The sequence below is a fragment of the Rosa chinensis genome, chromosome 4 (genome assembly GCF_002994745.2).
Source record: "Rosa chinensis cultivar Old Blush chromosome 4, RchiOBHm-V2, whole genome shotgun sequence".
Lineage (NCBI taxonomy): Eukaryota > Viridiplantae > Streptophyta > Magnoliopsida > Rosales > Rosaceae > Rosa > Rosa chinensis.
Window position 1 is genome coordinate 62,069,541 of NC_037091.1, and position 21,490 is coordinate 62,091,030.

The window sequence follows — 21,490 nt, forward strand, 5'->3', positions numbered from 1 at the left end:
TGTCAATAGTGTTGCCTCTGCTATGCGCTTCTAAGTTGCCTCATCAAAAACCTTGCCAAATAATAAAAACCCTGTGGGAAAAAACAACCTTGGTCGAAGGAGAAAAAGAGCACAACGCACGTGAATGTAGAGTAGTCGACATCCTTCAACACTCCCCCTTGTGCCGCTCAAACTCGGTGATGACGCTTTGATTGTTGCCTCACAAAAAACCTTGACAGGTAACAAAAACCCTGTAGGACAAAAATAACCCTGATCGAAGGGCAAAAAGAGCACAACACATCCTTCACTCTTCTAGATCTAACATGTAGACATCATACCTCCCTCTAATGTCAAGGTCTCCCCCTGATTTCTACAATTATGGGAGTTCGGATAACTTTCTTAATCCGATGCTCTTCACATGTTTCTCGAAGGTGAATTTAGGTAACGACTTGGTAAACAAGTCCGCTACATTATCCTCTGAATGGATTTGATTCACTTCAATATTTAGAAGTGTTTGTTGTTGCTAATTGTAAAAGAACTTAGGCGATATATGCTTGGTGTTGTCGCCCTTGATGAAACCTAACTTTATTTGCTCAATACAAGCTGCATTATCTTCGTAAATGCATGTAGGTTTATCTGTGGTAAACTTCAAACCACAAGTTCCTCGAATGTGTCTAACTACAGACCTTAGCCATATGCATTCTCGCACGACTTTATGTAGAGCGATAATCTCTGCATGATTTGAGGAAGTAGCAACAAGGGTCTACTTTGTAGACCTCCAAGATATCGCAGTGTTTCCCATGGTAAAGCCATAACCCGTTTGGGAGCGACTTTTGTGAGGGTCAGAGAGATACCCTGCATCAGCAAAACTCATCAAGACATCGTTGTCATTTTGATGGAGGGGAAGAGGAGCACGGAAGGTGGCGTTTTGCCTTGTGGAGTCCGATCTCACACTTCTGTTATTTCTTTTCTCTCTGTAGGGATAAAACAAGCTCATATCAATCGTACCTCTCAAGTATGGAAAGATTGTCTTTATGCCAATCCAATAGTGGTGTGTTGGCGCAGAACTGTGTCGAGCTAACAAGTTCACTCTGAGATCCGAGAAGAAGGTTCTGCAATTTGTGAGGTTACCAATCTTTGGAGGACAGAGACTTCCTGAAGCGGCGACAAGCATCATCAAGCGCACCAGCGTTCCCATCTTTCAGGTTGGTAGCTTGAATCTTATCCCTATTTTATTGGGGGGGGTTTTTTTTTCTGGCAATTTCTGTTTTTGGTATTTGGATGATTTCTACCCTTCCCTGACGTGTTCTGAGGGTGTAGAGCGATGTATAGGGATGGGTTTTGGTGTTTGACAGAGAGTTGAGGTTTAGGGATTTGCTAGATGGTCGAATCTGGGTTGAGTGTATATGTGCTGTATTCTTGTTTTGGCACTTTCTGGGAGTAGTGAAGCGGCGTCCGCCGACGAGGGATGAGAGGGCGTCATTTGTTCCAGCGGGGCATGCCGCTGTGTACAAGGCCATCTTCCATCAGGGAGTGACGTTTCCCCTACTGCCCAATCTCCAAATCCTGATTTGAGAGTTCGACTTCCCCTTTGGGCAAATTTGCCCTAATATGTGGCGGTTGTTGATGGCGCTCAACTCTCTATGGCGATTGTCCAGTTGCGAGGGTCCAACTGTGGCGAAGGCGTTACACTTCTACAAATTGGTGTGCGTGAAGCGCCAAGGTTGCAATGGGCAAGTGAACCTGACCCGCCGCTAGAGGGCGCCGAAGCTAATTGAGAATCTGAAGGATTCCATGTCTCATTGGGGGGGGGGGGGGGGGGGGGTGGGTGGGAATATCAAGTGGGGTCGAATGAGGGGGAGCCGACATTCAGGATTAAGTCGGAGTTCCAACCTAGCTATCCGAGGTTGTCGCTAGCTTCTGCTGATAGGAGTTGCTGGTTTTGCTTGTATGATATGCCTCTGTACTTTGTTCTAACCATTACTTCATTTTTTTCTGTGTAGCGGACTTGCGTTTTAACCTGACGTGTGAGGAAGAGTGCCGCATGCCGAGGATTAAAGGCTGTTGGCGGAATCGCAACTTGCTTGACCTTCACCTGCTCACCGGCTGGGAGCTGTTGGTCGACCTACAGTTACGTGCGCCCTTGGTAATTAATTCCTCTGAACTGTGCCCTAGCTCAATTTGTACCAGGCTTACTCGTTTTTTTTTCTTTTTTTGTAGATTCTCCGCCGGGTAACAAAGCGAGCCGCAACGCTTTTGCCAAATCCATGGATCGTGTAGAATTGACAAACTTTTTGGAGAGCATGTATGCCGCTGGGATGGCGGCCCAACAAACTATCGTCAATCCACAGACACTGGCGATGAGCCAGTCTGAGACTCCAGTGGTGCTGTCGATGCCTCATCACTCGCATCTTGGCACCGACGCTTCGCCCGTGGTTCAGGAGGGAATTGGCGCAGATCGCAAGGATGCCAGCAGGAGCAGGGTACAGGCCGCCCCCGAGAAGGTGAGGGAGAGAGTGCCAGCCAACCGTCGTGGGCCTCAGAAGGACAGAGTGGTGTCGGAGAGGGAACCCGTTACCGTTGCGGTGTTGGAGCCGCAGGTGCCACAAGGGCGGTGCTTCAAAGGAAGCGACGGTAGAATGACGCCGATGAGGAAGATGATGCAGCTGATGCGGAGACCATTGGGACCTGCCAACAGAAGAAGGCCAAGCAAGCCTCGCAGCCGGTGACCGTGGTTGTCGCTGGGGAGGTGCAGCAGGGCGGCCTGGACTCGTTCTCTGCCTATGCGGAGTTTCTGGCCGATCCCGAGAGGGAGTTTTTGTTCCACCTCTGCGAGAGGCTAGAGTTTTGCCGACTGGATGGGACCGTTCGGTCGACAGCCATTCAGCTCGGAGTTTAGACATCTGTCTGTCGGGTTGCATGAGCTGTTCCTCGCCACGTCAAGCCAGCCTTGGGTTGAGCGGCAGCTGAGGGAGGAGATCGAAGGTCTCCAGAGGGAGTTGGAGGAGGCCAAAGATAAGCTTCTTGATGTTGAGCGGCGCCTGACTAAGGCAGAATGCGATGCTATGGATGCTTGCAGCAAGCTGAATGTCGCAGTTGAATGGGACCTTGAGCGGAACGACCACATCTCCAAGCTAAAGCAGGACATAGTTCTGCTAAAGGACCAACTAGTGGCGAAGGCTAAGAAAGTTGAGATTCTTCAGCGGGACTCCGCCGCCAAATTTGCGGAGGTGAAAAAGTTAGAGGGCGAGGTTGCCTGATTGGAAGCTGAGAGGAGCCGCTCGGAGGCTATCGCCCTGGAGTCGTTCAAGCAGTCTACAGCATACAAGCAAGCAATGATGGAGGCAGCGAAGGCTGGTGCCGCTGCCAACCTGGACTTGTTGAACCAGAAGGGCGCCATTTACTGGGTGAAGGCGTCCCAATCCGTCGGGGCGTCAGGTCATCGGGAACCTGCGAGCAATGTAGCTCCTACTTAAGTTGCGGGTGCCCGCTCAGGTAGTGGAGAGAGTAGTGCGCGTCCGGCGGATGACTCTCAGTGGACTCCACCTACTCAATTCAAAATTTCCCACGCTGACTTCATGGCCGCCCACACCCAAGCGGATAGTACCATGGTGACGTTGAGCCCTACTGTTAGGTCCATAAATACCTAGTAATTATTCCCCTAATCTTGCACTTTTGCTTAACCTTTGTGTTTATTTATATATATATATATATATTTATTATGTTTTCCTTATCATGCTAGGAAATGATGGAGAAGCTTGGAAATGCACTAAAATCTCAACTTTAGCACATTTTCCTAATCCGGCTAGGAGAAACCGACCTAGGCAAGGAAGAAGGGGCGGAAGCCTAACTACCTACCGCTCATGGGTCTGATCAGACTAGCCGCCTGGTCGGGCAACAGCCACCGTTGGAGGGTGAGGATCTCGCCGCTGCTTCTAAGAATCCGTGAAGACTGCTCCATAGCCTTGTAATGCCGCTGAGGCTTGTTTGCTTTTTTAGTGCCACTAAGGCTTCTTTTGTAATTTTGACAATATTTTTGGGTGGGGGAGTCTCGGCCCTGAATATATGACGTGTTTGCATTTTGCCGCTGAATTTCTTTTTCAAGTATGGCATTGTGTAATGGTTGCGTTGTTTTAATATTTGTTATACCGCCAGAGTTTTGACTTGTGCTTTTGCTAATCAATGAAACATTAAAGGAATTAAAATTGTTCCAAGTGCACGATGTAGTGGACGTGGTCAGCCTAATATTGTTGGCGTTGCCAGTTAACTCTTGTGGTTAGAGTGTTAGACTTGGTGACAATGGTTTGAATAATTCCTCGTTTTATTGATAGCTGACAGATCAACGTTTATAAAAGCGGGGTTCTACCCGTTGGGTAGCTTCCCTTAGCTAAATATTGAACAAAAATTTAGCTAAGTCAAGATGCTCTTAGGTAGTGGTATGTCTATTTGTAGTAATACCGAAGGTGTTCGATATTCCAAGGGTGGGTCGTTGTGACGCCATCCTTGTCCATTAAGTAGAAGGTGTCGGGGTTAACGACTTCCATAATTTTGTATGGGTCTTCCCAAGTTGGGAGGAGTGCCATTGGCTGTGGAATGACTTCCTTCATGATCCAGTCCCCCAGTTGGAGGTTTCGGGCTTTGACTCTGGCATTGTAGAAACGCGATACCCGTTGCTTGTTTTGCAAGTTGTGCAAATGAGCCCTGTGGCGTTTCTCTTCGAGGAGGTCCTTGTCGAGATTGACGCATTCGCAATTGGTCTCGGAGCAATAGCCCTCAACCCTAGCGATAGGATGGGTGACCTCAATGGGTAGGACGCCTTCTGTGCCGAACATCATACAAAATGGTGTTTCACCAGTAGCGAAGGTTGGTGTAGTCCTGATGGCCCACATAACTTCTGGCAGCTTCTCCGCCCATAAACCCTTAGCGTCGTCGAGTTTCTTTTTTAGCAGCTTCTTGATTATCTTGTTTGCTGCTTCGACTTGGCCGTTGGTTTGGGAGTGAGCGTCAGATGCAAAACTCATCTTGGTGCCCAGGTTAGCAGGGAAAGATATGAGTTCCTTGTTGTTGAACTGTGTGCCGTTGTCTATGATGATTGTGTGAGGAACGCCGTAGCCGCAATAGATGTTCTTCCAGAGGAAGTGAGTTACCTTGGCGGTAGTTATTGCCGTTAGTGGTTCCACCTCTATCCACTTGCTGTTGTAATCGATGACGACAATGATGTACTTGAATTATCCCTTGACAGTTGGGAATTTGCCAAGCAAGTCCAGGCCCCACGTGGAGTGGATCCATGGGCCAATGATGATTGACAGGGGTTCCGCTGGGGCATGGGGAAGGTCAGCGTATTGTTGACACTTATGGCAAGACCTGGAGACCTTCCTGGCGTCGTCGCCGAGCGTCGGCCAGAAGTAGCCCTGTCGCATTGTGCGATTGGCCAGAGATCTGGCGCCGGAGTGTATCATTGCAAGAACGACATTTCCCTCCTCTGGGGTCAGACATCGCAGGTTCGGATAGGTGAATCCCTGACAGTATAGTTTGCCATTCTGGATATTATAACGGGTTGCTCTCTGCTTGAGTTGCCTTGCTTCGACCTTGTCAGTTGGCAGTGTTCCATTGAGCTTGTACTCAATTATTTCATCCATCCAGCTTGGGTTTACCTCAATGTTAAAGATTTCCGCCAGGGTTTTGGTGATGCTTGGCTTGTCAAGGCATTCCACCCTTGTGTCTGCTGGACTTTGGTGTGGTTGGGCGGTTGCTAATCTTGCCAGTGAGTCAGCCTTGGTGTTCTTTTCCATGGGGATCTGTGTGATGGTGTGAAATTTGAATTTTTTGAGGAGTGTCTTGACATACACTAAATATGTCGCTAACTACTGGTCCTTCACTTGGAAGTTGTCGTTGACCTGGTTAACGACTAGCTGGGAGTCGCTGAATATGTTGACACTGTCAACCCCTGAGTCGATGGTGAGGAGTAAGCCGGCAATGAGCGCTTCATACTCCACCATGTTGTATGAGGCTTTGAAATTGAACCTTAATGTGTATTCCACGTTTAGTCCCCCTGGTCCTGTCAAGATGACTCCAGCACAGCAGGCCTTGGCGTAAGCGGAGCCGTCCACGTGGAGGTTCCAGTCTGACTGCTACTGGGGGGCTGGTTCCTTAGCGGTTATCATTTCTGTGTTGACCTCCTCTGCCCCTAGGTTAGGTTCATCCTGGAGCTCGGTGAGCTCAACGATGAAATCTGCCACTGCCTGGCTTTTCATGCCAGTCCTTGGCCTTTAGTCAATGTCGAACTCGCTGAGCTCAATGGCCCACTTGTTGAGGCGGCCAGAGTGTTCAGGGTTTTGTATTACCTGCTTCAGCGGTTGGTTTGTTAAGACATGGCTGGTGTGGGCCTGGAAGTATTGGCGGAGGCGTCTAGCGGAGACAATGAGTGCGAGAGCGAGCTGCTCCAGGGGGTATATCTTGTCTCCACCCCTTCATGTCCCTACCGGCGTAGAATACTGGGAGCTCTTCCTGGCCCTCTAATCGTACAATAGCGCAGCTAACCGCTGATGGTGATACCGCCAGGTAGATGTACAATACCTCCCCCTGTACAGGGATGGAAAGAAGTGAGACTGTTGCCAAGTATTCCTTCAAACTTTGGAACGTCACCTTACAGTCTGGGGTCCAGTCGATTTCTTTCTTGTGGGTCCTCTTCAGAGCTTTGAAAAATGGGAGGCACCTGTCAGTGAGTTTGGAGATGAACCGCGAGAGAGCTGTTATTTTACCTTAGAGGCTCTGAACGTGCACCTTCCATTCTGGATCCTTCATGTTGAGGATGGCTTGCACCTTGTCTGGATTGGCCTCTATGCCCCGTTCACTGACGATGTAGCCTAGAAATTTGCTAGGGGTGACGCCAAAGAAATATTTTTCTGGGTTGAGGCGCATACCATAACCCAATAGAATGGCAAATATGATTTTGAGGTTATCCACGTGTCTGCTGGCTTTAATGCTTTTGATTAACATGTCGTCCACGTATACCTCTATTATCTTGCCAAGATGCTCAGCGAACATGGCATTCATCAACCGCTGATAATTTGCACAAGCGTTCTTCAAACCGAAAGGCATGACATTGTCACAGTATAGGCCCATGTCGGTGGTGAAGGTGGTGCATTCCTAGTCGCTGAGGTGTATCTTAATCTGATTATAGCAGGAGAAAGCGTCCATCATGCTGAGCAGCTCGTGTCCAGCAGTTGCATCGACTAGTTGATCAATGTGGGGTAGCGGGAAGCTATCCTTAGGACATGCCTTGTTAAGACCTTTAAAGTCGACACACATCCGCCACTTTTCGCTAGGTTTCTTGACCATGACCAGGTTAGAAATCCATTGGGGATAATTGACCTGGCGGATGAACCCAATGCCCTGCAGTTTGGCGACCTTTTCCCTTATTGCACGATATCTCTCTTCATCGACTTCGCCCTGATTCATAGGATAGAAGGATGGTTTGATACTCAACTTGTGTGTGATGATCTCAGGGGAGATGCCCGGCATATCAGCGTAAGACCATGCAAAGACGGCGATGTTGTCATGTAGAAACTGTGTGAGTTTAGCCGCTACTTCTGGGGCTAGCTGAGCACCGATGTGGACAGTCCGCTGAGAGTGCTCATTGGAGATGCTGATAACCCTCAAAGATGTCTCTGGGTTGACAAGCTCCTTTTTTACAAATTTCTCCTCGTCATCCTGAGGGTCCTCAAAAATGTTTGGTGCCGGTGCATGGTTTCCTACTGTTAGGATTTCATGGCGACTCGTCGACCTTGCCACCGTCATCGAATAACATTCTGGTGCCAGTTGTTGACTTCCTTTCACACATCCTGTCCCGTTGGGTGTGGGGAACTTCATGAGGAGCATGTATCCGGCTATGATGCATTTGAGCTTGTTAAGTGTCGGTTGACCAATGATGGCATTATATGAGCTGAAGCAATCGACAACGATGAACTTTTTATGTATTTCCGTTGTACATGGACTAGCGCCAATAACTAGTCGCATGTAGTCAGAACTGAGTGGCTGCGTGACGTCACTGGAGAAGCTGAGCAATGGCTCATGATCCTGGAGTAATTTTCTATTCCGCTAGAGTTGGTTATAGCAACCATTGATTATGACATTGACAGCGGATCCGCTGTCAACAAGGACCCTTGCCACTGACCATTTATTGAGCATGGGGTCGATTAAGAATGGATCATCGTGGGGGAGATGAACTCTGTGCTCCTTCTCCTCCGAGAAGGTGATAGGTTCCCAATCAGACTTTGGGAGTTTTACAGATCTCTCATAGCGGATGTTGCAAACTTCTTTGGGGTGGTTAGCGAGTGCATAGAGTTTTCTTGCCCTATGAGACATGTTGGTGATTGGAGCATCGCCGTCGATGGTGTTGATGCGGCGCATGGGTTCGATGTTGGCGACCACAGGTGGCGGTTGGCGCACCTTGAATTGTTCCATCTTGCCATCACGGTATAAAGTCTCAATAGCCGTTTTGAGAGCATTGCAGTTGTTGGTGTTGTGACCACTGTCCTCATGGTATTTGCACCACTTGCCGGTGTTCCTGGGCTTCCCCACCTTGGGTATTTTCTTGGGGTGGTGGTGGAATCTGGTCCTTGCACTGGTCGTATATCTCCTCATACGAGGCTGTGAGGACTGTAAACACTGCGTACCGCTGGGAGGACTCTGTCTATTTGTTATGGTTATCCCCATGGGATGAAAGGTTGCCCTTGTTGTAATGCTGGTCCTTCTGCCGCTTTCTCTGGTAGTTGCCATGTTGCCACTCTCTCTTCTTATCAGTTGGCGGCGTAGCAGAGGTTTTGTTAGCGGTCTCCTGATGGCTGGAGGAGGGCTGAGTGGACTTTGCCGGTGTTGGCGGTAATGGTGGGGTTTCTCCATATGTGATGAATTATGCCTATGCATGGATGACTGCCTCGCCCATGACGTGGTCATACGCGGCATTTGGATGATTGTAATTAACTTGACAGAGAAATGGCCCCTTGAGGAGTCCTTGTTTGAAGGCTGCTAATGTCATTGTTTTGTCAAGATCGTGGCACTGAGATGCTGCTACCCGCCACCTGGTGACAAATGCCTTCAATGTTTCCTCGGCGCCCTGTTTGACTTTGAACAACTGACTTGTGTTGTGGTGTCCGGCAACTAGCAGGATGAATCGAGAGAGGAAAGCATTTGATAGTGCATTGAATGAGTCGATAAATCCAGGGGGCCATTCAAAGAACCAGATCATTGCCTCACTGTCTAGCGTTTCGCTGAACAAGTGGTAGAGGGTGACGACATCAAATCCCTTGTTGTTAGTGACTTTTTTGAAGGTGTCCATGTGGATGAAGGGGTCAGTCATGCCGCTGTAATGTGACATCTTTGGTGTCTTTGCAAATGCTGGCCTGACGGCCTACAAGATCCTGGAGGTGAATGACCCTGGCCTGGATGTAAAGAGCGGATTTGGTGTTGGCCCTGGAGCGCCTGCCTCCGCCTGGATTAACCTTTGTTCTAATTGTTGCATCCTTTCCAAGATTAGGGCGGTTGAATCGCTAGTGGGCCCGGCTTGGAGGTTCTGCTGCCCCAGCTGATACGCCCAAAATAGACGCTCAACTTAACCCTGCAAGATGTAGTCGTTAGCAATATAGAGTAAGCAGGGATCGTTCAAGCCGGGGATTGAGGGTAACTTTATAATTCACACAAAATAAAACTAAACTAAACTAACTAAAGCACAAAACAAATAACAAAACTAAGAAAAAGAAAAACGTCAAAGAGGGAAAAAGATGGCAGGACAAGATGGGGATAGAAGGGTACGTTGCAATCCTAATTAAGTTGAAACAGATTTGGAGTTTTTGGTTTTTTTAACGAAAATAAAAGATAAATCAAAAGGAAAACGAATTTGATTTTAGGTTTTGAGAAAATAAGATGGAGAACATGTTAGAGACTCGGAAATCCACCACCAATTACTTTCGAACAATATTAAGTTAACCTAGATTCAATTACTGAGGTGTGAATAGAAACCAACCAAGAAACAAGTCGGAGCAGATCATGTCCCTTATTAATGTTTCCCTAATTACTTAGTCTACGTGAACGCACAATAGCTAAGCCTATCAAACATGCAATCAAGGTATAGAACGCTATCCTATCAACAACACATATAGTGTCAACACATTTGAAGCATTAAGATCTCATGGAAACGATTGATTATAGAGTTGCAGTCTAGTGTGGAACGCCTACCTAGCATGCTCTTCTAGTTGTTTAAAACATCAACTTTTGTTCAAAGCCTTGCATACTTGTGGATTAGAAAACAAGACGATTAGGTGAATTATTTTCTAAACCTAGCTCCAATTACATGCATATATCCTAAGTGTCGACCCAAAGAACATAAACACATAAAAGTTTTCAATCAAGCAGAAATAAACAACCAATTCACACCAAAGATCAAGAAACTAAATTTAAACAAACATATGTTCTACATAATTGAGGCTTCAAACCTTACCCCTAACAAAAAGATAGTTAGTTACACATTGTTTTAAAAACCAAAATAAAACAAATAGAGAAGAAGAAAAAGATGATGGCGGATGAATGAGAAAGAGAGATAGAAGAGAAGGTGAAAGGCATCGTCGTTTTCAACGTGTACAGAAGCTCAATATATATAGGAGAAGTTCAGCCCTAGTTTCCTTCTTCAACAATGCTTTTAAAACCTTCCCTTGTTGCTTGAGGATTCCTTTAATTGGTGCACAATTAAATGATTTTCAAGCCTTGGTAATCTTGTAGAATTATTCTAGGACTCTCCTTAATATTTTCAGTAGCAATAACCTTCCAAAAATGCCCTGGAAATCCGTCCAAAGAAGAATCTTGGCCAAAATGCCCTGTTTTGACTAGGATTCAATTTCTGTTTCTGAAGCTTCCTTCTTGGATAAGGAACGACTTCGTCTTGACAAGTTTCTGGATGGATCTTTACTCCCACGTGTTCTATGACATCACATCTTCTATATTGATCAACAACCTTCTGGAAAAACTCCAATAAAATCTCCAGAAAAGATCTCCCAAAAAGCTTCGTGAAAAACTGACAGATTCTGCCTTATCGGGAAGCATACTTCGACTTTGATTTCCTACTGCCTCGTTGACATTTTTGACCCTTTTATTTGGCTCTTGTTGAAGTATAACATTATGTCTTCAAGGATCGCTGGCCCTTTCTTCATAGGTGCAGATGGAATGAAGCAAGAATTGCTCCTCAAAACCGTTCCCAGAAAGTTGATTCTGAAACTGCAGTTTTCTGCTTTGCAGCAACTGTATTGCACAACGATTTCCGCAGACTTCCCTTGTAATTTCTGGCCAAATGGTTGATCAAACCTGGTCCTCTGCATCAGTACTTCATGATCCATGTCTCCATTGCTCCCTTTCAGCTCTTATTTCTCTTGAATCACTCCACGAACTACCTAAAAAGAAAACAAAGTTAAAACTGACTTTTTAAAGGAAATAGCTAAGAAAAGTGTAAGGGATTTCACACGTTATTCGTCGCATTTATGCTCCTATCACCAGCTCCCGCCTGGGGGCAGGTGGATCACCTTCAGTTCTAGCCCTAGCTGCAGAGCGGTTGGTGTGAGGTTGTGACTCCGCTTCCTGCTCCAACATTAAGCGAGGCAGGGGAGGTGGGCCCATTCCCAATAGTTCTCGTGGGTTCAGCAGTACCTGCATCCGTATGATTGGTACGGGTACCAATCCGCCTGTGTTGGGTCGACTATGTCTAGTGCTCCGCGATTGGTCGCTCTGCATTGGCTTAGCGTTTGCCTCCAACGCCTTCTTCAATTCGTCAAATTTTGACATCAACGTGGCCACTTGCTTTTGGGCCTAGGCCTTCTCTCTGCGCTCTTGTTCGCGCTCCGTGTTTGCCTTGTGGAGGTCCGCTAATGCCAGCTCATACATAGCAGCGAGATCTTGGCCTGGTGGGCGACTGCTGCCAGGTCGGGCCTCCGCTGTGGTTTGGGTCAGTGGGACTTGGGATGAGCCCTGGGGTTCCGAGCTGGGGTTGACAGGAGTGTTGAATAGTGCTCGGTTAACGTTAACCGCTGTGTTAATGTTAAGCACGGGGTTGGTGGGATGGGGGTTGGCAGATTGATCGCTTGCTCTTCAACGTTTCCCCCGCTGCCATTAGTCATGGTGATTGTTGTGGTAGGATGGACTTTGTTCAAGGATTCCCACAGACGGCGCCAATGTTAATATCTAAGATTGAGCGGTGGCCTAAGTCTTTGGTTAAAGCTGATCCGATGGGCGGATCGCTAATTATGTTGTGATTTATACTTCCGATACCTATCAAGTACAATACAAAGGGCGTTAGAGGGAGACCGCGTTGGGCGGTCTTCTCTTATCCAATGCCTAAGTTAGTCAATGTATTTGTGTTGACAGAATAACATTAGGTAAGTAGTAAATGCGTAATTAAGGAGGAGAGACAAGATAACATTTTATAGGTGGGGAAGATGCTTATCTCTTCCATGTTTTCGATGTGGGACTGATATGCTTCAGTTCCCAGCTTCTGGAGCTTCTGATGCCATCTTGACGTGGCGCATGGCGGAGCGTCGGCGGTGACTTGGGGGTGAGCCAAGGCTCAGGCGGTAGCCTGCTTGGCTGTGTTTCCATAGGTCACTCCGCTGGAGGGAGTTGGTACCGCTGGCAGTAACATGAGCGTGGCTCATTAGAGCTAATTATGTTTGGCAAATACTCATGTAAGTACACCGTCATAAAACAATAATTTGCCTTTCTTTTTTTTGTTAAATTGAAGATGGGCTTGGCCCAATTTGGGTCAAAAGGCTTTAAAACATGATACAACAAACTCGGCTTGCGTGGTGTTTTCCTTGAGTAAAAATATGCAACCATTCAACAATCAAGCATGTAATAAATTGATCCAAAGCTCTATGAAAGAAGCTCTAATACCAAATGTAACATCAATACAAACAGACAAGGATCACAATCACAAAGTCTATATAGATACAAAACATGCTTATGTGAACTAAATCATACTAACCTTGAGTATTCATGTTGAACAAGTCGTTGATGGCTAAGGTCTTCTGCTTTTCATCAAGAGCAAGTTCCTCTCTATGGGTCAAGGTTTTGTATACTCAATGATGGTGGAAGTATGGACCGAGGCTTCTTATATAGGAGTTGTATGTAGACCCCTCCCATAAAGAGAATCTATTCAGCATGACCTACATAGAAATTCTGCCTTTAATTCCTTAAACATATCTGATGCTACTTACCTAAAACAAGTAGCAATAGGATTCTCAAATATCTATTGCTCCAGATAACACAATAGATTACAAGATATGACTCATATCACAATCCCATTACTTAACCTTCAAGTAAAGCAAATAATCAGTGTAAATTTCCTTCATGATAGTGATGAGTTCATAATTATTTCTTACAGTTGTGACCCGTTGCTCTGAGTTGTTTCCCCAGTTGCAATAAGTAGGGTATGACTATAACAAATATGGAGCAGTCTTGGGGCTATTTTTTAGAATTCTCAGAAGTTATGTTGGTTCTTGCCCTCAGTGTCAATCAAAATGACCATTTACTGTCAACAATGAGCAGGTAAATGTTTTACAAACTTACATGCATGATTCTTTTTGGCTGGATAATCGTGCAGAGAAGAAAAGGAGTTAATATTGAATTTTACAATGCTTCTTTTCCATTTACATGCATTTGTCTTAAAAATAGCTCTGTAATACCAATTTAATAAGACATCCATCATTCTTGTTTCAGACTATACAAAGTTGACATATGATTCCTCAAAAACATTTCCACAATGTTGACAGATTCAATCATTTCCCCTTTTGACATCCTTTGTGATGTGAAGGTCAGAAATTTGCAAACTCTATCCTTCTTTTCCACTTTTGTGTGTTGGTTTGTTTGCTTTTTCACTTCATTTTAACAAAGGATGGAATTTGATAACATGTAATTTGAAGTTGATAGTCATTTCAAGTTGCAACCCAAGGGAGATAATATTAATGATATATAACCATAGACGAGTGTCAACAAGATATCCAAGCCTCCACCTGTCAAGTAGATCCTTATTTATATCCCATTTCATACTTAATCTCTCAATTTGGTTGCTTTCATGTTTGTATGAACTTCAACTGTTTTCTAATTCTCATTGGGTTTTCCTTCTTTTCAAATACTTCCCCAAGACTTGCTAAAGCTTGCAACAATGCTTGAATTGAATCAGATTATACTGAATGATATTTGGTATTGTATTTAGCCATAATCAAGACTTGGCTTTGCGGGTTTCATTTCCTTTTGTGCTATTTCTTACTCAATTTTGTTTCTGTTTTGTTGATTGTCAAAATGGCTCTGTTACTTTCAGGAATCCATGGTCATCATTGATCTACCAATGACATGAATAGCAGGGTATGTATTTTTTCTTTGTGAAATTGGATATGCACCAAGTATTTTTGCATTGCAAAAGTTTCTTCATATTAACCTTGTCTGATGTAATGGCTCGTGATTGAAGGAGAAGATGGATATATCTCGTCTATTAACATTGTCTATATAGCATCACTGCTAGTATAGGAACATTTCAATTTCAATTATTTTAACGTATATCAACTTCTAGATAGTTTTATGTCTACAAGATTTTTTGTGTTCAACTAGTTAGTATTGTTAATTTGAAGGGAGTGCATTGAACAAACTAAGGATAACTCTGTCATGCATGTTTTTCAACATCAAAGATATGTTAAATTAAAAGATGAGCTGAAGATTAATTTATGTGGCCTTCCTAGAAGATTTGATTTTCAATTTGCTGGCCCCTCGAAAGTAATCGAGCAACTTTGTTTGTTTTCTAGTTTGAAATAGACGGGATTGTTAGCCATCAAGAAACATGTGTTGTACCTGTTAGAATATCGTCGGCATTTGCAAGAAGTCTTGTGACTGACAACAATCTGCAGGCTGATGCATTGGATGAAGGCATGCATCAAATTGATTGTGACCTTTTCCATAGCAAAGTCTAACCATGTGGCTAGCAAAGTCTAACCAGGTGGCTCGTTTCATACACTCCGGTTACAATTGCAAAAGTTTATGAGGATAATGCAGGTCAATTTCAAGGTTTGAAGCTGCAAAATTATTAGTTTTTTGTGGAGGGGATCATGGGTTCCCATTTTTCTTTGTATTTCGTCTGAACGCACGCGTCAAAACTCTTATTTATTTAGTAAATCACTCTTTAAGGATCATGCTTGCCATTTACATTCGTGTAAAAGGCTGTCAAGTTGGCTATTTTAATTACATATTATAAATCAACACGTTAGTAAGTTGTAGTTTGTTAGTTATTTAGAATAATTAATACCGTGAAGTAGGGCTGTCAATTCCGACACGACCCGATAACACGACCCGAAACCCGCACGAAATAAAGCGGGTTGAACCCGCACGATTAAAAAGCGGGTCAGCCATGGGTCAACCCGCCATGACCCATTTAATAAATGGGTCGGCCACGGGTCAACCCGCCAACACGAAGTGAACCCGTATAACCCGATTATGCTATACTTCATCCTGAAATTTTAGACGTTGAGAGTATTTGATCATAGGATTAGACAATTTGAAATATTTTACTTTATAATTATTGGATTTAATTATTTATGAATTATATATAATTATTTATATTATTCGTCTCGTAGAATTTTTAGTGAATTTAATCAATTTATGCATTTTTTTAGTTAAATTGGTCGCATTGTTAACCCTTAAATGGGTCATTTTGTCAAACACGACACAACCTATTTATTAAATGGGTTAAGCGGGTTGGAAACGGGTAACCCGTTTAATAAATAGGTTGGGTTTGGGTTTAAATTTTTGACACGATTATTAAATGGGTTGGGTTTGAGTTTGTATCTTGCCACACGACAAATACCTTGACCCGACACGAACCCAACCCGACACGACCCATTGACAGCCCTACCGTGAAGGTTTTAAATTTATAATAATAATAATAGTCTTCTTCAAATGAAAAAAGTCAAAAAACATGGAGCGGCTTCACCAATAATGCTCCCTTCCTTCTTGTCTAAAACATGCTTGGAATACTCAGTGGGCTTTTGATGGCACATCCCTCACTTGTGAAACGATTTCATGTTTGTATTATTATTATTTTTTTATTTAAAATTTCTAATCACCATTGTTGACAATGGTGTGAAACAAAATCAGTTATAAATAACGATGGAGTCACCATTGGCAATGGTAGGCCCTGCCGCAAGAGTATAAGATAAGAACTGAAGAACACTCAACTGGACTAAGAACAGTGATGAACTTGAAACTATATAAACATCTCCCCATATGTTAACACACCTTAATTTACTAGCCTTGAAGCTTCTACAATTCTACTGTTGCTCATCACATTCATGGTGATGGGGTTTTCATTGCATCTGTTGCTTCTATTTTTTCACTTGGCTATATGTTCTTCGGAGCAAACATTCCCCTATATGACTTCAAATGTCGAAGAAGTAGCTGGTAGGTCCTTCGACTACATTGTTGTTGGCGGAGGCACTGCGGGCTGCCCCCTAACTGCAACCTTGTCTGAGAAATTCTCAGTGCTTTTGGTGGAACGAGGTGGCTCGCCTTACGGAGACCCCTTCATCTTAGAGTTGAAGTACTTCGGATTCCCATATCTCCAAACTAATGAATATACATCAGCTGCACAAAGATTTGTCTCGACAGATGGTGTACCCAATTTCAGAGGAAGAGTGCTAGGAGGATCAGCTGCTATCAATGCTGGGTTTTACGGCAGAGCAAGCAAGGATTTTGTCAAAAAGGTTGGTTGGGATAAAGAGGGAGTAAAGGATGCTTATGAATGGGTGGAATCTAGAATCATCTCTAAACCTGATCATTTGACTCCATGGTCGCATGCTGTTGCGTTTAGCTTTCTTGAAGCTGGAATTCTCCCCTATAATGGTTTCAGTTTGGAGCATATTCAGGGAACAAAAATTGGTGCTACTTCGTTCGATAACCAAGGAAGAAGACACTTACCAGCTGATCTTCTACCAGCAGGAAATCCAAGCAAGATCACAGTTCTCTTGAATGCAACTGTAGACAAAGTTATCTTTCAAAGAACTGGTAAGCATGGTAGTTCTTTAAAATAGCATCTAATGTACAATATGTAAGATAAACCCTCTGTTGCTGATAATGTAAATGGTTTTGCAGGTACCAGAGATGACAAGATAGCTCGAGGTATAAGATTCATCAAGAGCGATGGCAGCTCAAACCAGACTTATGAAGCTTACCTCAACCAGCCAGACAACTCGGGTTCATTGGGTGATGTGATACTATCAGCAGGAGCTCTAGGCAGCCCTCAGATTTTGTTGTTAAGTGGCATCGGCCCTCAACAACACCTTAAAAACTTTGAAATCCCGCTCGTACTCAACTTGAAGGGAGTAGGAGAAGGAATGCAAGACAATACTGCTATTCAACTCTTTGTCAACTACAACCCGCAAAATCCAACACCAGGGCCTGCCAGCGCTGCTGGTATAGCAGATGACTTCAAAATCATAACCGAGGCAGGAATTAAACCAATTAGCTTGAATGGAACAACTGTTAGCTATTTTATTGGCAAAATTGCCTTCCCAGAATCCTTAGGAAAGCTTGAACTCAACAGCACTGACCCCAGAGCAAACCCATCAGTGACGTTCAACTACCTTTCAAGCGTGAAAGACTTGGCAGAATGTGTGAAGATGACCGAGCTGCTTGAGCTAGCTTTAAGGTCCAAATCAATTGCTTCCTTAGTGGGTTCGAATGAATACCGAAACAAGCCAATGCCTACTAAAGACGAGCTCCAGAAACTCTGCAAGACCACTGTCAGTACCTTCTCCCACTACCATGGCGGTTGCACTATGGGGTCAGTGGTTGACAAGAATTATAGGGTTTATGGTGTTAAAGGCTTGAGAGTGATCGATGGGTCAACCTTCCTGGAATCACCAGGCACAAACCCAATGGCCACTGTGCTAATGCTTGGAAGATACCAAGGGCTCAAAATTCTTCAAGAGAGAAAAGATGCTTAATCCACGAACCTGTTCAGCTTGTAATTTATCCCATTAATTAAATAAAAACAGCTGCCTATGCATAATTTTAATAATGAAGGACAAATTCCAAGTTCAATATGATAAAAGTTGAAAAAACAATATGCACCGAGCTCTGAGACACCCTACTAGGAACCTGAATCTATGATTCATTTATTCAGGGACTGTCTCATGGCTACTACTGTTTGGAATGAAATTGGAATGCCTGCTACCATCGCTAGGACCTTCAAGCTTGACTGGAATACTTGGATAGCAGCTTATAACCTTTTGCAAAAAAACTGTATGTTTTTGGGATTTGAATGGTCTCATTTGTTCATTTACACCTGTTGGTTTATTTAGAAATGGCGCAACAAGTATACTTTCTATGATGGTTTCCAAAGACCTCATAATACTGCTTCCATTATAATTCAGTACATTAGAGAATGGAGCTCTTGTCACATAAACTCTCAAGCATATTTCTATCAGTAGAACTGAGATGTTTGTGTTGGGAAAAACCTTCTATTGGCCAAATCAAATTAAATGTGGATGGATCCCGAACCAATAATGGTTTAATTGGTGCTGGAGGGGTCATAAGAGACAGCTCAGGAATTTAGCACCATGGCTTTATGCAGAACATTAGTAGTGGCGAAGATCTTCAAGCTGAAGCTTGGGGTTTGTTTACAGGTTTGCATATTGCTATTGAGCTTAAGATCAAGCATACTGCTGTGGAGACTGACTGCTACCCTTTTGAATTTAAATGATGAGCACTAACATTGATCTCCATCCTTTGGGTACTCTGATTTCTAATTATAAGATTTTGCTTTACATCTTTTCAATAGAATGGGTACTCTACTTTTTAATTGTAAGATTATGATAATCTTACATCTTTTGAATCTAGAGAGAAATATGGTTGCGGATGGTTTAGCCAACAGAAGTACTGATCAGGAGTTGGGGCTCTGCAGATGTCCTTCCATTCCTCCCTTTGTCTATCAAGCTGAGATGGATAACGCTGATGGCATTTCTAGGCCCAGAACCCTCATGTCTTCTGAGATAGACTCGTTTTTTTTCTGTCTTCTTCCTTGTTTCTGGGCCTTGTGCCCCCATTGTACCCAAATAAAAAAGAAATTTGACAACACAAGGCACAAAGAAAATGAGAAAACAAAAAAAAAAAAAAAAATATATATATATATATATAATATATTGATTCACTTCATTACTCCAAAGAGAGAACTCAAACTTTGACAATGTACAAACAATTTCCAAAAATCAAATCTAAAAGTCTATGAATTTTTGTTCTAACTTTGCATATGATCACCATCATCATCAGCTGCTGCTTCGCTTGGAGTTGAATCACCCGAATCACCAATTCTATCTGACTCTTCACTTGTTGCCCTTATAAAGATGCTGACAGAAATTCCAGGCTCATTCTTCTTCTCCGGCTCTTCTTCCTCGTCGGCCGGCATCGTGAACCGGCAAACCGGGCAAGTCCCATGAACCTTCAACCACTTCTCAACACAATCCCCGTGAAACAAATGACTGCAAGGCATCTCTTTGGCCTCTCCGCCGACCTCAAACTGGTCGAGGCAAATCGGACACTCGCGGCCGCTTTCCGCAACCGTCACCGTCGGCATGGCGGCGATGGAGGCCTTGGACGCCGGCGGGTGGCCGTCCTTGGCCAATTGGCGCATCAGAGAGTCGATTCCGCCGGAGCCGCTCTCGATCACCACCATGTTTTGCTCGTCGCGATTGACGACGACGAGTCGGTTAACACGCTCCGGTCTACGATCGTCGGTTTGCTGTAGATCGGAGCCTGCCGTGGATCCGGCGACGGCCAAGCCCATGATGAAGGGGATGATCGGAGGGAGGTCTCGGTCACGGCGGAGGCGGTCGAAGAAGGAAGCGAATTGGGAGACGGCGGCGTCAGAAGCCATGAAACCCTAATTTTGATTTGAGAGTGAGAGAAAAAGAATATTGAGGGATTTGGGGAAATCAGAGGAATTTAGAATAGGGGAGGCGGAGATTTGGGATTTGGGGTTTATAAGAAGGAAGGCTGTGGAAGGATCTGGAATGCAATTATTTTCAGGGAAAAGAAAAATCTGGAATGTATTTTTTTTGTGTGTGCGCTGGTGGTTGGAGAAGAGGACAGCAACCTGGATGATAAGTTTCGAAAGAATAAGAAATTTAAAAGAAAACACCTGGCTATGTTTCTTTTTTTTCTTTTTTTTTGATCAGATCAGATAAACACCTGGCTATGTTTTTGTTTAATAGTGACGGGCCATTATAACACATTTTTTATTAAAATAAAATATATATTCATCCGGATACTACTATACCGATACATTTTTTGTGTGTCAATTCAGTTTACCTCTGTAATGAACTACGTTTATATTAATATATCAGTGATGTACTGTAAAACTTTATATTGATCATTTTGTAATTATGATTATTTACTATCTTAAGTTCTTAACAAATTGCACAAATTATTGTTGAGTTTTCTTTTTCTTGAATTTCAATTTTGCAACAATTTACTACTTCAGTACTTGTATTGTTTTCAAGTACCAAAGCAGCCATATAATTTTTAGGATTACGTATATAGGTCTTCTTAACACAAACATTCTAAGTTTTAAACAGTATCATACTATTATTGTTTAGAACTCTCATTAATTCTCTATGTTTAACTCATCGATCTATATTGTAAATCAGTTGATCTTCAAAATATAAAGCTATAATGACAGAAATACAACTAAATTCTCAATAACTAATAACTAAGTGTCGCTGGATTTATACTCCAGTGGCAACATAATGGAAAAACTGTGCTATTTGTAATGATGTTTCTCCGTAGTAGAGTTATCTTTGCGGTATGTCACCACAATTGTAAAGCGAATGGAGTAGCCAATAGAGCACTCTTCGCTAGTTGGTGCTTGCTAAAATACATTATTTTAGTTGAGACTCTTGTTATTATTTTAAGAAGTTCTCTTGATGCACATTGTAATCCTGAGTATAGGCACCATGTCCCTCCTATGTATTCTACAGTTTCATTAATCATGGCTTGAGGTCAGCTGCACTGGCCCTTATTTCAAAAAAAAAAAAACAACTTTTAATGACTAGCTCTTAATAACTAGGTACAGTGGTCGAATGACTCGAATCTTCTCCAAATGGATTTGGTGAGCTATTATTAGGATCTTAGACAAATCATCTAGTTAGATTCTAAAAAGATCTTCAGTGTAGTGGTTGGACCATTATTTGTCTAACAACACAATAATAACTCGTCGCATATGTAAAAAATTTTAAGTAACAAACAATAGATAAATAATACAATATAAAAAAATACATAATTGCACCAGATAAAATATATTATATAAAATCCATAGTTTTTTTCGGTTGGGGGACACTAATAGAATGATTGCCTTTAGGAGTCTTATTTTTTCTCTCAAGCCGCAGCCGCTCTCTAACCTAGGGTTAGGGTTTCTTTGCCGACTGCGTAG

General features: G+C 43.5%; 2 protein-coding genes across 2 annotated transcripts; one reads left to right on the forward strand and one right to left on the reverse strand.

Annotated features, from left to right (window-relative positions):
- The first annotated feature begins 16,243 nt into the window (after window positions 1-16,243).
- Window positions 16,244-18,262, forward strand: LOC112197632 ((R)-mandelonitrile lyase-like). The gene is made up of 2 exons (XM_024338385.2): window positions 16,244-17,067; window positions 17,155-18,262. Exons 1-2 carry the CDS (start codon window positions 16,356-16,358, stop codon window positions 18,006-18,008), a joined length of 1,566 nt encoding a protein of 521 aa, XP_024194153.1. The 5' UTR covers window positions 16,244-16,355; the 3' UTR covers window positions 18,009-18,262.
- A 1,038-nt stretch (window positions 18,263-19,300) lies between these two features.
- LOC112199723 (E3 ubiquitin-protein ligase MPSR1) lies at window positions 19,301-19,936 on the reverse strand. Its single transcript, XM_024340701.1, has one exon. The coding sequence runs from the start codon at window positions 19,934-19,936 to the stop codon at window positions 19,301-19,303; it is 636 nt and encodes a 211-aa protein (XP_024196469.1).
- Window positions 19,937-21,490: the final 1,554 nt, after the last annotated feature.